The sequence below is a fragment of the Lethenteron reissneri genome, chromosome 17 (genome assembly GCF_015708825.2).
Source record: "Lethenteron reissneri isolate LAM-NWPU_2019-01 chromosome 17, ASM1570882v1, whole genome shotgun sequence".
Taxonomy (NCBI): Eukaryota; Metazoa; Chordata; class Hyperoartia; order Petromyzontiformes; family Petromyzontidae; genus Lethenteron; species Lethenteron reissneri.
In genome coordinates, this window is record NC_083795.1 from 6,221,317 (window position 1) to 6,235,148 (window position 13,832).

Sequence of the window (13,832 nt, forward strand, 5' to 3'; positions counted from 1 at the left end):
CAACGCCCGCCTCCCCCCCATCACGTCATCACGCACGCGGAAATGGCGACGACACGCCCCCCCCCTACGTCATCACGCACGCGGAAATGGCGACGACACGCCTCCCCCCATACGTCATCACGCACGCGAAAATGGCGACGACACGCCCCCCCCATACGTCATCGCGCACGCGGAAATGGCGACGAGACGCGCGGCCGCCGTCGCATAGCAACGCCGCGATGGCGTCGCCACGGTAACCACCACGCGGCCCTGGGCACGGAACGTGTCGCGGCATTTGTGATCGCTCTCTCCGCGTGTGTTTCGTTGGCTTCCCTCATCGATTGCGCCTTCGTTGCAGCCGTCGTTGCCCTCTACTTCTGCGTCGTTTCGTTGCTGCGCCGCCGCTCGACGCCGAGCTGAAGGGACCGCGGCGAGACGGTGAGCTCACCGGCAAGATCGCGCCGATGTGAATCTTGAGAACTCCTCTTGATCTTCTTGGTTCTTTCGGTAAAGTCACGTCGAAGGGAAGTAATAAAATAATGCAAATTAACATTATTTTATTATGTTTATTTTTATTATTTTATTACTTCCCTTCTACGTGACTTTACCGAAAGAACCAAGAAGATGAATCCCTGCAGTCACGAAAGCTTTAAATCGAAACTCGTCTTGAATCCACTCCCCCTTCATGGTTATAGTTGACGGTCTTGTCACTCATTTGTGCCTGGCTGATAATGTCACGCATGTGTGTGTGTTGAACTCAGTTCGCATCGTACGTAGCCAACCGTGCTAGTGGATGTTGTGAGAGGTGGGGGGTGGGGAGAATCGATGTCTTCCTTACAAACATTGAAATGTTGTCGCTCTAACTGTTCAGAACAGTTCGGCCTGGGCACAGGACACGATGCTTAGAGACTGCCAGCCACGGGAGGGACCTCCACCGTGGTCTTTGGAGTTCTAAAGTGAGCTCGTTTGTGGATTATTATACATCGCAGGATCGTGAGAGATGACAATGACTTGAGAAATCGGTGATCCATAAGTGTATTGATCATGACTGGCCATCGAACAAAGACGGCGATTGCATCGCGCGCTTTCAGATGCACGCTTATGTGGCCGTCTGGAACGTTCTTCCTTTTGACACGAGGAATCCACTGGAGCTGGGCACTTTTAAATCGAGAATGAAAACTCATTTCTTTAGAATTGTGTTTTGTGTTTAGTTTGTCCTTCCACCGCACCTCCGATTAGCACGGTTGACTACGTACGGTGCGAAAGAAGTACAAAATACATGTATGTATGCAGACCTGCCCCTACTGGACATCTGTGAAAATACATTTATAGCTCATCGGATTCCTCTAGTATAAATACATATTCAGATTCTGATACATGGCTGCTGCTCATGATGATGATGATAATGACAATTGCAAGTGACGTCTCAATATGTGTCTTTGCAGAGACCATGTCACGCTCTGGCACCACGAGGTCTCGGACAGAGAAGGGCCGCAGCACGGCCGTTCCCCCGCCGGTGGCCCCCGCGCCCGTGGTCGTGTCCAACGATATCATCGCTGGTCGTCTCACCGAGGCCGAGTGGCTAACTATGCTGGACCTGGAGGATGGTGAGATGTACGTGAGGGACCTCCTCGAGGAGCTATTGGAGTGCACCATGGAGGAGTGCCACAAAATATACATCCAGAGACAGGTTCGTCTCGGCGTTGGTTAAGGTTCACCGTCGTTGACTTAAGTTCGCGTTCATCTTAATTAATTGGCTTTACCAAAAAGGCAAGAACTACCCCAGCTGGTTTTAAATCATTCCAGGGAAGTGTATTTTAGTGATGCTTTTATTTTTTGTATTGAGACGTATACAAATGTTACAGGTTCCCTGTATCCTTGCAACACACAGAAAAGGCATACAATGTTTATCTCATATTCTTGGTTCTTTCGGTAAAGTCATGTAGAAGGGAAACAATAAAATAATAAAAATAGAAAGCAATAAAATTTTTGCGACAAAATCGCTGTCCGTGGTGCTAACGTTAAGAAAAACCACCACTTTTTAAATCCTTTATATTAAGTTCGCGTGCTTGCTTAGGACCGTGCAAATCTTTTGGTCGTTTTTTAACCCACTTCCCGTGATCCAATCGAGCTGACATTCTCCACACAGACTCGTTGTGCCAGACAATTATTGTTCGTGAAAAAAAATTCCCAAAATTGTACACTTTTTAGGCAAAAAAAAATTATTTTACATATATTCAAATAGAACGCATTCATAGCTTTGGCTGAACGCCACAGTATAAGAGCCCAGAGCGTAACCCCACCACAGGCCGTGGCGGAGTAGCGCAGTTGGTAGCGCCCTCGCTTCCCATGCCAAAGGTCGCGGGATCGATCCCCGCGTCCTCCACAGGCGAATATATTTTTAAATCCTTTATATTAAGTTCGCTTGCTTGCTTAGGACCGTGCAAATCTTTCGCTCGTTTTTTAACCCACTTCCCGTGATCCAATCGAGCTGACATTTTCCACACAGACTCGTTGTGTGTGACAATTAATTTTCGTGAAAATTTTTGTTCCAAAATTTTACACTGTTTAGGGAAAACTAATTAAATATTTAATTACCAATTGCTTAATACTGGCAGACAATCATCTGACCCATAGAGTGCAGCCATCTCAAGCCAGAGGACGAGAGAACTCTAGCCGCCACGCATATAAAGGATTTAGAGTGAAAAACTTTGTTTTTACGGGTTTACTTGTTAAATTTTCTTGACGTGTTTTTCACACTTGATAATGATTGCTTGTGTTGCAGTCGAAACGTCGTGAGAATGTTATTGTTTTATATTTGTATTATTTTATTGTTTCCCTTCTACGTGACTTTACCGATAGAACCAAGAATATGAATCTCTGCAGTCACGAAAGCTTTAAATCAAAATATTTATCTCACTTACCTGATCTAGTAATTCAATTTTAAATCAAGTCAAAAGTCTGAACCAACCTATGGCAAAGCCACGAAAGTTGTTTATAGTGTATTGCATTTTTATTAATTTAACCACTTCACTGATAGACAATGTAAGGATTTGTTTTTTTTTATAATTTCGTTATTATCTCTCTCATTTTTGGTGGTGTGTCTCCCTCTGTCACATACACCAGCTGATCCCATTCACAGTGAGCCAGGCAAAGGAAGCTCTTCTGAATGTGATTGAGTGCCGCTTCCTGGCACGAGACGAGGGGCAACTGTCAGTGGAATGTGACCCCAGCTGGCAGGAGGACCTGGAACCCCAGCCATGTTCCATCGACACCTGGGCACAGGGATCTGTCCCCATTACAGATTCTGCCCCCTCTGGACTGACTTCTCGCACTGCCCCGGTTAGTTGTTACTGGGCCTCTGGTTGAGGCGAATGGATAAGAAACGTTTTCACTTCCTGTATGGTGCTTTTGCATGTACCAGATCTCTCAGTCCACTTTGGTTCAATGTCCCTTCCTTTCGTGGTTGGTATAGTCTCACAAAAATATCTCTAGCACTAATGAATAAACTTGCGTGAGATGTGCGATATAAATGTATGCGAGCAAGTGTTTTGTTTAATGTAAAGTGTACCGATATTGATATAATGTCATGTTTCCACAGGAGCCTGAATTATTTCCCAAGGAGCCTGAAGTGGATCTTGAAGAGGAGCAGGTTGACAGTGTACAAATTGACAGTCCTAAAGAGGCCGACCAATTGAAGTTGATAATGGCATTAGAGGATACTATAGCTAGTGCTCAGACATTTGAAAATCAAGTGGTAGTTCGCACACCATCACCACCGATCAAAAAATTAGAAAAGCCCAAGAGAAGTAAGGTAAAGTTTAAACCTCACATCGGTCCACTGAATACAAACAGTTTCATCGACCTTACAAAATCCTTGCAGGAAACAGAGAAAGAGCTTGCTCAAAAGGAGCTGAAATCTAAAATTCTGCACAACCAATCACAACCTCAGCCGATGCCCAAGCACATGGCTCTTTTGCCAGCCACCTTCCAAAATCTTTTAAAGATCCAGGCTGGCCGGGTCCAGACCGGAGAGAATAATGGTGGTTCTCTTCAGTTCTCCAACTCTGCTGCGTTTGGAGAGTTTGACGAGTACGGTCGACTCGTGGCTGTGAGTAAAATTGACCCTGCTCACATTCCCAGTCGCCGTGTCTGCCCGAAAATCCACGTGGCAGAAACCCAACAAGACACTCCACATCGGCTGGCCAATCAACCCCTCCGCAAAGACAAAGACTCTCAGAAACCACATCTTAGGGCTGATGCAGCCACTGCAGCTAGTCACATGGCAGTTGATACTTTTTTTATTGAGAGCAAGAGAGGCCAACTGAGTTTGCATCCTATGGCACGACTACACAGCTCCAGGTTATGGCAGGGTGCCCAAGGCACAAAAGCATTAAGAGTCAAGCCCATTCTTCCATCATTGCCTCCGAGTCTGCCGCGCAGTAAACAGCTGGATGTTCATAAACTAAAGCCAGCAGAAGCTGTCGTGACATCCAGCTTTGAGCGCCTCGAAATGGAGGAAGTCCTGCCTTTCACGCCATCTGTGCTTAATCAAATTCAACCATCGCCGGGAGTGGTGGTGCGAGAAGGAAATCACATAAAGTCGGGCACTCTGCACCATCAACCAGAGTCTGAACACACAAACACGCTCACATTTCACTCCACCTTGCGTCCCGTCCTCCCAAGCGTGCCTCGCCCTTACATTACTGTGGACCAACTCATACAAAACGCTGAGTTACAAATCCACCCTCTGCCTGTTAACCCCGAATAAGGTTAATTCTGGAAGATTAAAAAAAATGCACAAGAAGGTCTTCAATTCACACAAATTATGCTGCATACACAATTGACTTTTACCACGGTAGCTCTGTTTGATCTGACTTCACATTTCCATACCGTAAATATGTAAAAAAGAATAGTCAACGTAAAGATGTCATGGCACTACACACCTCATTGTCACTTCCTTCCACTAGACTGGGTAGTAGTTGCAACATCCAACTTCCAAAGTCCACTCTTAAATGATCCCACTATTGGTCTTCAGGTTTTCCCTTTGGTCTCCGACCTCTGGGGGCCACATTCCTGTGCGTGTGCTCCCCTCCATCCTGTAAACGTGTCCCTCTCCATAATTACATCTGCAACAGTTTCTTTCCACATTCTATTCCAAAGTTCCAAGTTGTTTACCCTATCTTCCATGAAATGTAATTTTCTGAATGCACGTGTATTAAACAAAGTACAGTACCTGCAAACATAATCAAAATGTTATATTCACGTGAATAAACTATGTTAAAACATGAATGATAATGGCACATGCGTTGTAATTTATGAATGTCTTTAACCTTGTGGCTTATAATGTCAAATCCAAGAAAACACATGAAAGGGATATAACATGTCTGCAATAATGTTTTTTTCAATAATTTGGCAATCTTTTGAATCATCTGCAAGCAGTAGCTTCAAAGGAGCTCACAGTTTTTGTATTCTCTTGACTTATTCACGAAAGTTTCTGTTAAATTTACAATTTTAAAGAATACATATTCCAGTCAAGTGCAAGGGCATCATTTTCAAACGACTACTGGATGATGGTCTCCCCACAGCCATCTCATCATCTTTCACAGTCCCGTGATGTAACGATCCCTCCAGCACCTGCACATGAGCTGATGTCATCACTCCATCCCTTCGGCAAATGTCCTCCAGCACATCCCTTGACCACCAACCATCATCCCGTTCAGCGATGTGTCCTGCCCCAAGCACACTTTTACTAACAGTCAATATAATGTTTCCAACGTGTCAATGTTTTCCCATTCATGTATTCCACTTTATATTTCTCAGTATAATACCATGCATTGCATCTCTCCACGCTTCTTTGGATGCATTTCAATGTGTTTTTTCTTTGTGAGTGTCCATATGTCTGAGATATATTTCAAAATAGGCAATATTCACTGATTAATAACTTAATTATTTTGTCACATTGCAATATTGATTTTTGTTATAGCACTGTTTATTTTCAATGGCGACTTTGTGAATGGTTTGCAAGAGACATGCTTTCTTCGATATGAAGTGCAGTGGTAGATATGCAGTGAGTGCACTAATCTCAAATGATCCTTTGGGGTAGTCGTCTCTCCTTGACACAAGGAGGCGCAAGAGAGTTGTTCAAAGAATTCCACTTGCGTGAACTTTACACAGTGTCCAACAGCCATAAACGGGCTAGTTATTGCCAACAGCGATTTGGCGAAGGTCTAAGCACAGTGGTAACTGTGCCTTTATTGCCATTTGTCTCAACTGTTTACATTTCCTCCTGTCACTTTTATGACCGTGTTCACGATAAACCTACGTAAAAAAAAATTGTAGATCACGCAGATTAAAATAATAAAATAAAATATTAAATTATTTCGTTCACCAGTCAGTGGCGGAGTTCAGTTATATTATACAGCAGCTGTAAAGATTTCTTCTTTCCTTGTTTGAGATAATGTGAAGTCCATCAGGGGTTTTCTGAAATTAAGATTTTTCTTTGGGTCTTTATTAGTTTTAAAGCAGTCATATATTTTAGGACTATCAGCACTGTCAGAGATTAACACACCCATTACCTCTAGGTCATGGCTAGAACTAATGTCATAGTTATTCATTACTCAGTGGCTCAGTGGACATTTGATGCTTTGTTGTTATAGATATGAATGCTGGTCACACCCGTGCACTTATTTTATATTATTTTGGCCACAATGGAGCGTCCAGTTTTATGCGTGATGGGCGAATGCCGACAGATGATGCATTCAGACTTCAGAGAGGCAGGAATGTTTTACAAGGTTATATGTGTAAGCTATCATGTTCAATTAAATACGACGATGAACAAGTGCACGTGTTAGTGCAAATACCAAATCAGGTGGGAATCGAACGTGGTCACTATTGTTTGCTTAATGTGAAGTTGGCTAAACATGAAAAAAAAATCACATTTCGTCTGTCTGTTCTTTCGTCGGTATATATGTCTGTCTCAATTAGAACAGCTCTTGGTAGAATAGGCTCATTTACTTTGATAAATTACACAAGATTTGCCAGAGTAATCACTAAATAAAAACAGGCTTTTCTCACTTTATATTAACCTTAGCATCACATTCTTTCAAAAAGCACATGACAAATAGCATGATCAAAAACATGAATATATTGCGATTCAGCACTCTTCAAAATTTTAAGATGCAAACTTTCATAGGCTTTGGTTTTAAAGCAAAAACGTTTAAAAGATTCACTTAAAAATGTAGCGGAGCCCAAAAATTCGAAGTGTAGGTTTAATGATGTTTATAGTTATAAGCATACACTGATTATGTCAGTGCCAAATGACAGCTTTATAGCCCTTCTAGAATATCATAAGCATTGATATCGCTCACCCATGACTGGCTATACCGAACAATTAATCCAATGTGATCCTCATGTCTGAGGGTCGATGGCCACGACAGATGCTTGACAGCTTTCACGATCTTGAACATCTCACAAAGTCCGAAAAACTCATCCATTTTCCTCCTCTTCCCCACTTTTCTTCCATACACTGCAGAAAAAAAACCCCAAATCATTTAAATAAACATCTGTATTCTTCACAACTCTTCTAGGCAAAGTTACAAACTCTCACCAGATGGCTTATAACCTCTCACCCATAATGCAAACTTTCTATACGTGTGCATGTGTGTGTGGGTTTGTAGTACATTGCACCTCTTCAGAGGGGTCACTGAATCATTGAACTTTGGACTGAGAGTTGAGCATGCACTGCCACCCAAATGCAGGGCTAAGCAGGCTGCCCACCTCCACAAACTACCTGGATATTTGAGAAACAAAACTCCCTATAATTGTCTACAAATATACCAAAACATTATCACAGTTGTCATCTCAAATGGGAAATACATGATATCTTCACAATATGAATTGCTGTAGAGATTGGTGAAAAATATATTTGTTTAAAGTGTTATACGTAATCCAGGTATGATCATTTTAGCCAAAAATATGAACTTCATCATCATCATCATCTATTGGGTAGCCACTGTTGCATGAAGGCCTGCTGACACCACCAATATTAACTTACGAATGTAGAGTATGTTACACACACCATGGATCAACATTAGGATAACTAGCAACGACCATGTCCTTTGGACGTGACCATCCATCTGTGCCTCCCTCCCGCAAGCCAGCCAGCCAGCCAGCAAAACTTAAAAAAATCAATCAGGATAACATTGATATGTGCAATTTGATCTACGCACCCATGGCTTAGCAACTGATACTAAAGGGTCAATCGGGACATTGTTAAGCCTCTATTCAAATTATGCAAAGTACTTGCTTATTCTTATAGCCCAATAAATCAAGTGTCAAGTTGGAGCAGTGGAACAGTAGTTAGCGCATTGTACTATGATCTTGGCAACTTGCGTTCGATTCCTGGGTACAGTGGCTAACACACTGTCCTATGAAGCTGGCAAACTAAGTTTGATGCCTAGGCATGACTAACATTGGTCATGCAAGAGTGAAATTTAGACCAATCTTACTCCTCACCCCAACTGCACCAATCTGCACTGACCAACGTGGTGAAATATGGTCAAGAAACCCCCACTAATGACGTAGCATTAGTACACGATTTGTCAATCAAATGACAGCGAAGCTACCTAACAATACCAAATCGATAAATTGCAATAATGAATACAATTGTAACTTAGATCCAATGCCAATATAGGGCTCTCTTTAAAAAAATACTGCATTGCGATGCGAGTCATGGGAATTCTACCCCATTAAACCGCTATTATTTACTACGACAAGGATGCTTTAAATGCCTGCCTGTGATGCGAGCACATAACAGAATAATTGTGTACACACGCCTAAGCTATCTCATGTTGACATTTACTGCCCAAACAAGCAAGCTTTTGGAAACGTACTACTTCAACGTTTCATAAATTCTATACCAACAGCGTAAAGAAAGCATGCATGGCCGATTCTTTGGTCATCTGCGAGCTGCACAGATGACCCTCGCTTTGTAAGGGCTTTTCTTTATTTCTACTCCTTCTCTTCAGAGGCTGTGTAAACATTGTTTGGAACTCTGTGGAAGAAACTGCAGTGCTGCGGCATGAATAATAAAAGCAAAACAGCAAGTTTATTTTTTCTTTCTTTTCTAAGAGCGAAGGAGTATAGTAATCTAATGCTGTTCCAAGTGAAGGACTATACATAAAATGAAATATGGCACGTAAATATAGGGAAACATTTCTACTCTGTAAGGTCTGTATTTTACATACTGCATTGGTGGAAACATACAGTATGCATAAAACATATTTTTATAGACACACATATTTATTCTAGATTTGAAGCTTTCGTGGCTGCAAGGATTCATACTCTTAGTTCTTTCGGTAAAGTCAGTTCTGGATCTGTACGTATTTATTTTGAACTTCCTTCGCACCGTACGTAGCCAGAGGCGCGGGGGAAGAACAACAAAGTGGCATGGAGGTTGTTTGACCTTACTTCACTAGGCCGGTCAGTGTGGGTTGATGAAGAGTGTAGGTTCGCCACCGATGTTAGCCAAGCCCCAGTATTGAACTCAGGCTGCTGTGCACATCGCGCACTCTTCGCTGGCCACTACACCGCCTCTCTCCCACAACGTGTACACAGAACGAAAATGCATGTGCACTGCACAGTCCATTTGTTTATATATGTCTTCATGTGCATACATTTATAGTCTCATAATTTAAATATATTATGATTTTTTATAAAGTTTATGGGGTTATCTTACGTAAAGAATACGTGTAGTAAACCCTCATTCACCCAACAGCCAATTAATAAAAGCATCACATAAATAAAATATACAAAGTTTAATTATTTATTTATTCCATGACCTTACACAAAAAACTCAATTATAAATCATAATATTGGTGGTGAAAGCCTACGTATAAAACAAAAGTTTATTTTATTACAAAATAATTTATTTACTCCAAATGCAAATGGAAAAATGATAATATTTTGGTTAAATTTGTGCACATTTATAGTCCACAAATGTAGCTGTGTTAATGTATATCTGTGTTTAAAATGTATCACTGTCATTGAATTACCAGTTTGATCTTTTGGAGTGATTTTTACAATTCGTGCCTCATTCATTGAGTATTTGTTTTCTCACATTGCACCATCAATCGTTAAAAGGTTGAATGTATATATGAACAATGACATTTCGTGTTTTAATCTGCACATTTGAATTTTTGACTTGGATAAACTAAAACAATGCTACATTTTACAAATAGAATTTGCTTTTCGTATTATTTTTTTCTTCTTATTCCCGGTCCAAAATGTTGCCGAGTCGAGTTGTGAAAGGTCCTGAAATTTTGAAGGCTCTAAATGAACGCTTGCTGCACAGGTCAAATGGGCTCTCTGTGAAACTGAAAATGCCCTGCCAAAATCGGGTGCGTTTTTTTGTTGTATCCTTGTTGCCAGTAATCGCGCGGGGCGGGGCGGGCGGGTTTGGAGCGGGAGGTGTCTTTGTCCGGGGCCAGGTCGTATTACCGCATTCCGGGAGGAAGATCTTTGACAGCGGCCAGGGCTGCTAATCCGCAAAATGTTCCAAATTGTTGTTACACGAGAATTGCCGCGCCGAGGCCACAACATCAAAGGCAAAACAAAATGCGCGCTTGGCGAAAAAAAAAAAATCAGAGAGGTAGACGGAAGAAGGGAAAGAAAAAAGTGATTTTGTTCATTTGTTACGAGTGAAGGGGTCTTAAACATAAACGTTCTGGCATTTCTCGAGCTCTGTGATTATGTTGGGAGGGAACGCTAGGTCGTGGAAATATAAAAAAAAGTGAAATAGGCCTTTATGTGGGTTGGTGATGCACCTCGGTCAAGTTTCATCTTCAAATGAAGTTGTCCGCTTTCAAAAATCCGTGATTTACAGCAAAATATAGAATGACATTTCAATACTCCCTCCCTTTCTTGAGACACGCGGCTTAAATTGTGCAGCACAAAGGCAACATGCACCGTGGTTTAGATGGCTAATATACATTTAGGGGCAATTCTTCTCTTGATATGTGAAGTGCCCGCACTTTCTTTAGTCTCCACCTTCAAAGTCGAGCAATTAAATCTGGTCCCATCCGTGTCATCTCACCAGGTGGAACTCATTTCACGAAAGCTGGGAGGCTGACGATGACCAAGTTGACCCAGACCAGGAATTTAACTCACGATATCACAATCGGCGACACCTTTCCCTTCAACCAAATTAGCTATTCCCCCCCCCCAGCGCTCGTAATGGTAGCTCTTAAATCTTTACAAAAATCTTCCCCGCCGCACAAAATGTAAAATGTATCTCGACGTAATGGATGGACACGTAGAGAGAGAGAGAGAGAGCGAGCGCAGCGTGAGAGAAGAGCGCGCGCGTTGCAGTGGACAGCGATTAGATTGACTGTCGGGTATTGTGCAAGGGTCGTGTTGCACGTGTAAAGCCGGTGATGAGTGCTAAGTGCTTGATTACTGTGCCGCCGCTCCAAACTTTATCTCACCCACCGGGAATCGCCCCGCTTGACCGCAAATTCTAAACCACAAGCGATTTTCACACACCTATTCCTCTCTCTCTCTCTTCCTTCACCTCTCCCGCCCCCTCCGTTGGCGTGAGCCCTTCCTCCCGGTTTTTTTTTCCCTCTCGGCCAACCCTCGCCGCCTACACCTCCATTCTCATCCCATTCGCCCTCTTCTCTCTCTCTCTCTCTGTCGCACGCCGGTTGCATCTACATTCAGCAAACGCGGTCAAAGCACTCCCTTTCCCACAGTGTGTCACTGTGTCAAGCCCAGCCCCTTCCAATTATGATGCAAGGGGCTCAGAGGCACCTTTGCTGACGAGAAGCAAAATAGCAGCGCAAATGCATACGCGGATAAACGCACCGCGCCGATATTCGTGGGCACAAATTTGCCTTCATCAGCTCTTGTTGGGCACGTGTGCGGTGTGTATGCATTATAAACCTCATTGTCGATAAAACAATAACGTCTGGGTCACCGTGGTGATGAAATGGCATTCAAACTTCGCTCGTCAAATAAAATGCAGCTCGTATCAACGATTGCTTCACTGCGATGCAATGAAAATCACTGGCACGCAGACTGATATGGAAGAGTTATGCTCTGGATAATGAGACATCTGCAACTTACACCAATTTAATGAAGGCCATTGTAGCTTCACGTCTGAAATGTGTAAGTGAAGCTTTGCTGAGACACACACACACACATGCACAAATGCGCAATTATAGCAGACACCTCCTTGAAAGCCACTTTAAACATTACACCCGTGAACTTTATTGCTTTTAACGCCAGTAAACACTTGCTCGTATAACCATCATGCAACGCTTACGTGTGACACTATCAACACAAATGCTACGGGAGATCACATAGCAAATCATTATATTGTTTTGGAAACTAAAAGTGTTAACATTTTTTTTAAGTCGGCATCAGAGGAACCTGCATTTTTTCCTTAAGTAATTTTCTTTTCAAAAGCCTTGGGCTAAAACAGCCCGGTGCTGTGAGGTCCAAATTTCAAACCCAGATGGCACATTGTGAAAGCCCTTTCATGGTTCGTAAACTTTTTAAGAGACAAACGCGGGCCTATTTTCCCCTCCTCCTCCTCCTCCACCTCCTGCCTCAGCCCACTTTGATTCCCTCTCTCTCTTTGCTAATGTTGTATCAACCTGTCTTTTCTTTTGCCCAGCCTTGTAAAAGCACTTACCGGACCCGGCAGGCCCGGCTGGCTTTCAAAAAAGGCAACAAGTTTAGAGCTGACCGGCTAATTCCGGGCAGGTGCCTGGCCTTCCTGACACGCTCGGGTGAGCAACATCAGCAAGCCCCCTTCCCCTTCAGGAACACCACAGCAAGCGTAGCTCCCCACACACCACGTTGGCAACACAGGGTGACATGTCCTTTCTCCAAAAGGCACCTCGTTCCGCTCAAAAATAATTGTGCCACAACGCCATGCAGTGCCCAGGTTTTCCACGGCGATGTTAACATTCCAATCCTCAACTTGTACGTGTGTATGTATGCTGAACTTCTTTCACACCGTACGTATACAATCGTGCTGATTGGAGTTGGGGGGGAAGAGCAACACACTAAACACAAAAAGCAGTTGTAAAGAGATTCGTTTTCAATTTAGATTTAAAAATGCATAACTCCAGTGGCTTCCTGTTATCAGAAGGAAGAGCGTTCCAGACGGTCGCAAAAGCGCATCTGAAAGCGCACATTGCAGTGACCGTCTTTTGTTCGATGGCCAGCCAAAAGCCGCTGCCTGCGAGGACGACCGGAGTTTGCGTGACGGTGTATGCTCCATGACGAGATCGGCAAGGCATTGTGATTCATTTGCAGCAAGCACTTTGTGTGTAATGAGCACGACCGTATAATGTCTCCTGAAGGGATTTGGATGCATCCTGCTTTGATTTGGATACATCTGAACACACTCGGGCGACATTTAAATTCGTTTCTAATGGAATGGTAAAGTACTTGCCCACTGTTATGGAGCAGCGCTGCGATGGTTAGCGCAGTGCACAATGAACACAGCGACCTGAGGTCAATTTCCAGCTGTGGACAATTCTAGCGGTCAGCGATCTCTGAGCTGGTCCTGGGCGCCCCCCTTCACCAAACCCACGCTGACCAGTGGGGTGAGGTATGGTCTAGTAGTGACTTGATAAAGGTATGAAAATAATTATGCAATCATTACAGGATGCTCGTGTCAAAAGTTACTTAAATGTTGTTTTTAATAAAATTGATTAACTTTTACAAAATTATTCAAATTGTGCTGTCGGCATCATGTCATGAGATCTCGTACAGCAGTTCATCTCCGCATGTCAGTGAACGGACCACAGATAGAGATGTCACAGATCCGCTGCTGAGAT

General features: G+C 43.1%; 1 protein-coding gene across 3 annotated transcripts; it reads left to right on the forward strand.

Moving 5' to 3' along the window:
* The first annotated feature begins 178 nt into the window (after positions 1–178).
* On the forward strand, positions 179–5,271 carry C17H2orf81 (chromosome 17 C2orf81 homolog). 3 transcript variants are annotated; one of them, XM_061552958.1, is made up of 5 exons: positions 179–417; positions 851–935; positions 1,425–1,669; positions 3,106–3,321; positions 3,581–5,271. In XM_061552958.1, the coding sequence occupies exons 3-5, from the start codon at positions 1,430–1,432 to the stop codon at positions 4,748–4,750; spliced, it is 1,626 nt and encodes a 541-aa protein (XP_061408942.1). In that variant the 5' UTR covers positions 179–417; positions 851–935; positions 1,425–1,429; the 3' UTR covers positions 4,751–5,271. The 3 variants fall into 3 exon arrangements, with proteins under 3 accessions (XP_061408942.1, XP_061408943.1, XP_061408941.1); XM_061552959.1 differs by having other exon boundaries at positions 856–935; XM_061552957.1 differs by lacking the exon at positions 851–935 and having other exon boundaries at positions 180–417.
* The last annotated feature ends 8,561 nt before the right edge of the window (positions 5,272–13,832 follow it).

What these genes read in the sequence shown, in the direction of transcription:
- C17H2orf81 (XM_061552958.1), top strand. Translation starts at nt 1,430, where the DNA reads ATGTCACGCTCTGGCACCACGAGGTCTCGGACAGAGAAGGGCCGCAGC. An exon ending in AAATATACATCCAGAGACAG is followed by an intron (nt 1,670 to 3,105) that starts GTTCGTCTCGGC and finishes CACATACACCAG; the next exon opens with CTGATCCCATTCACAGTGAG. An exon ending in TGACTTCTCGCACTGCCCCG is followed by an intron (nt 3,322 to 3,580) that starts GTTAGTTGTTAC and finishes ATGTTTCCACAG; the next exon opens with GAGCCTGAATTATTTCCCAA.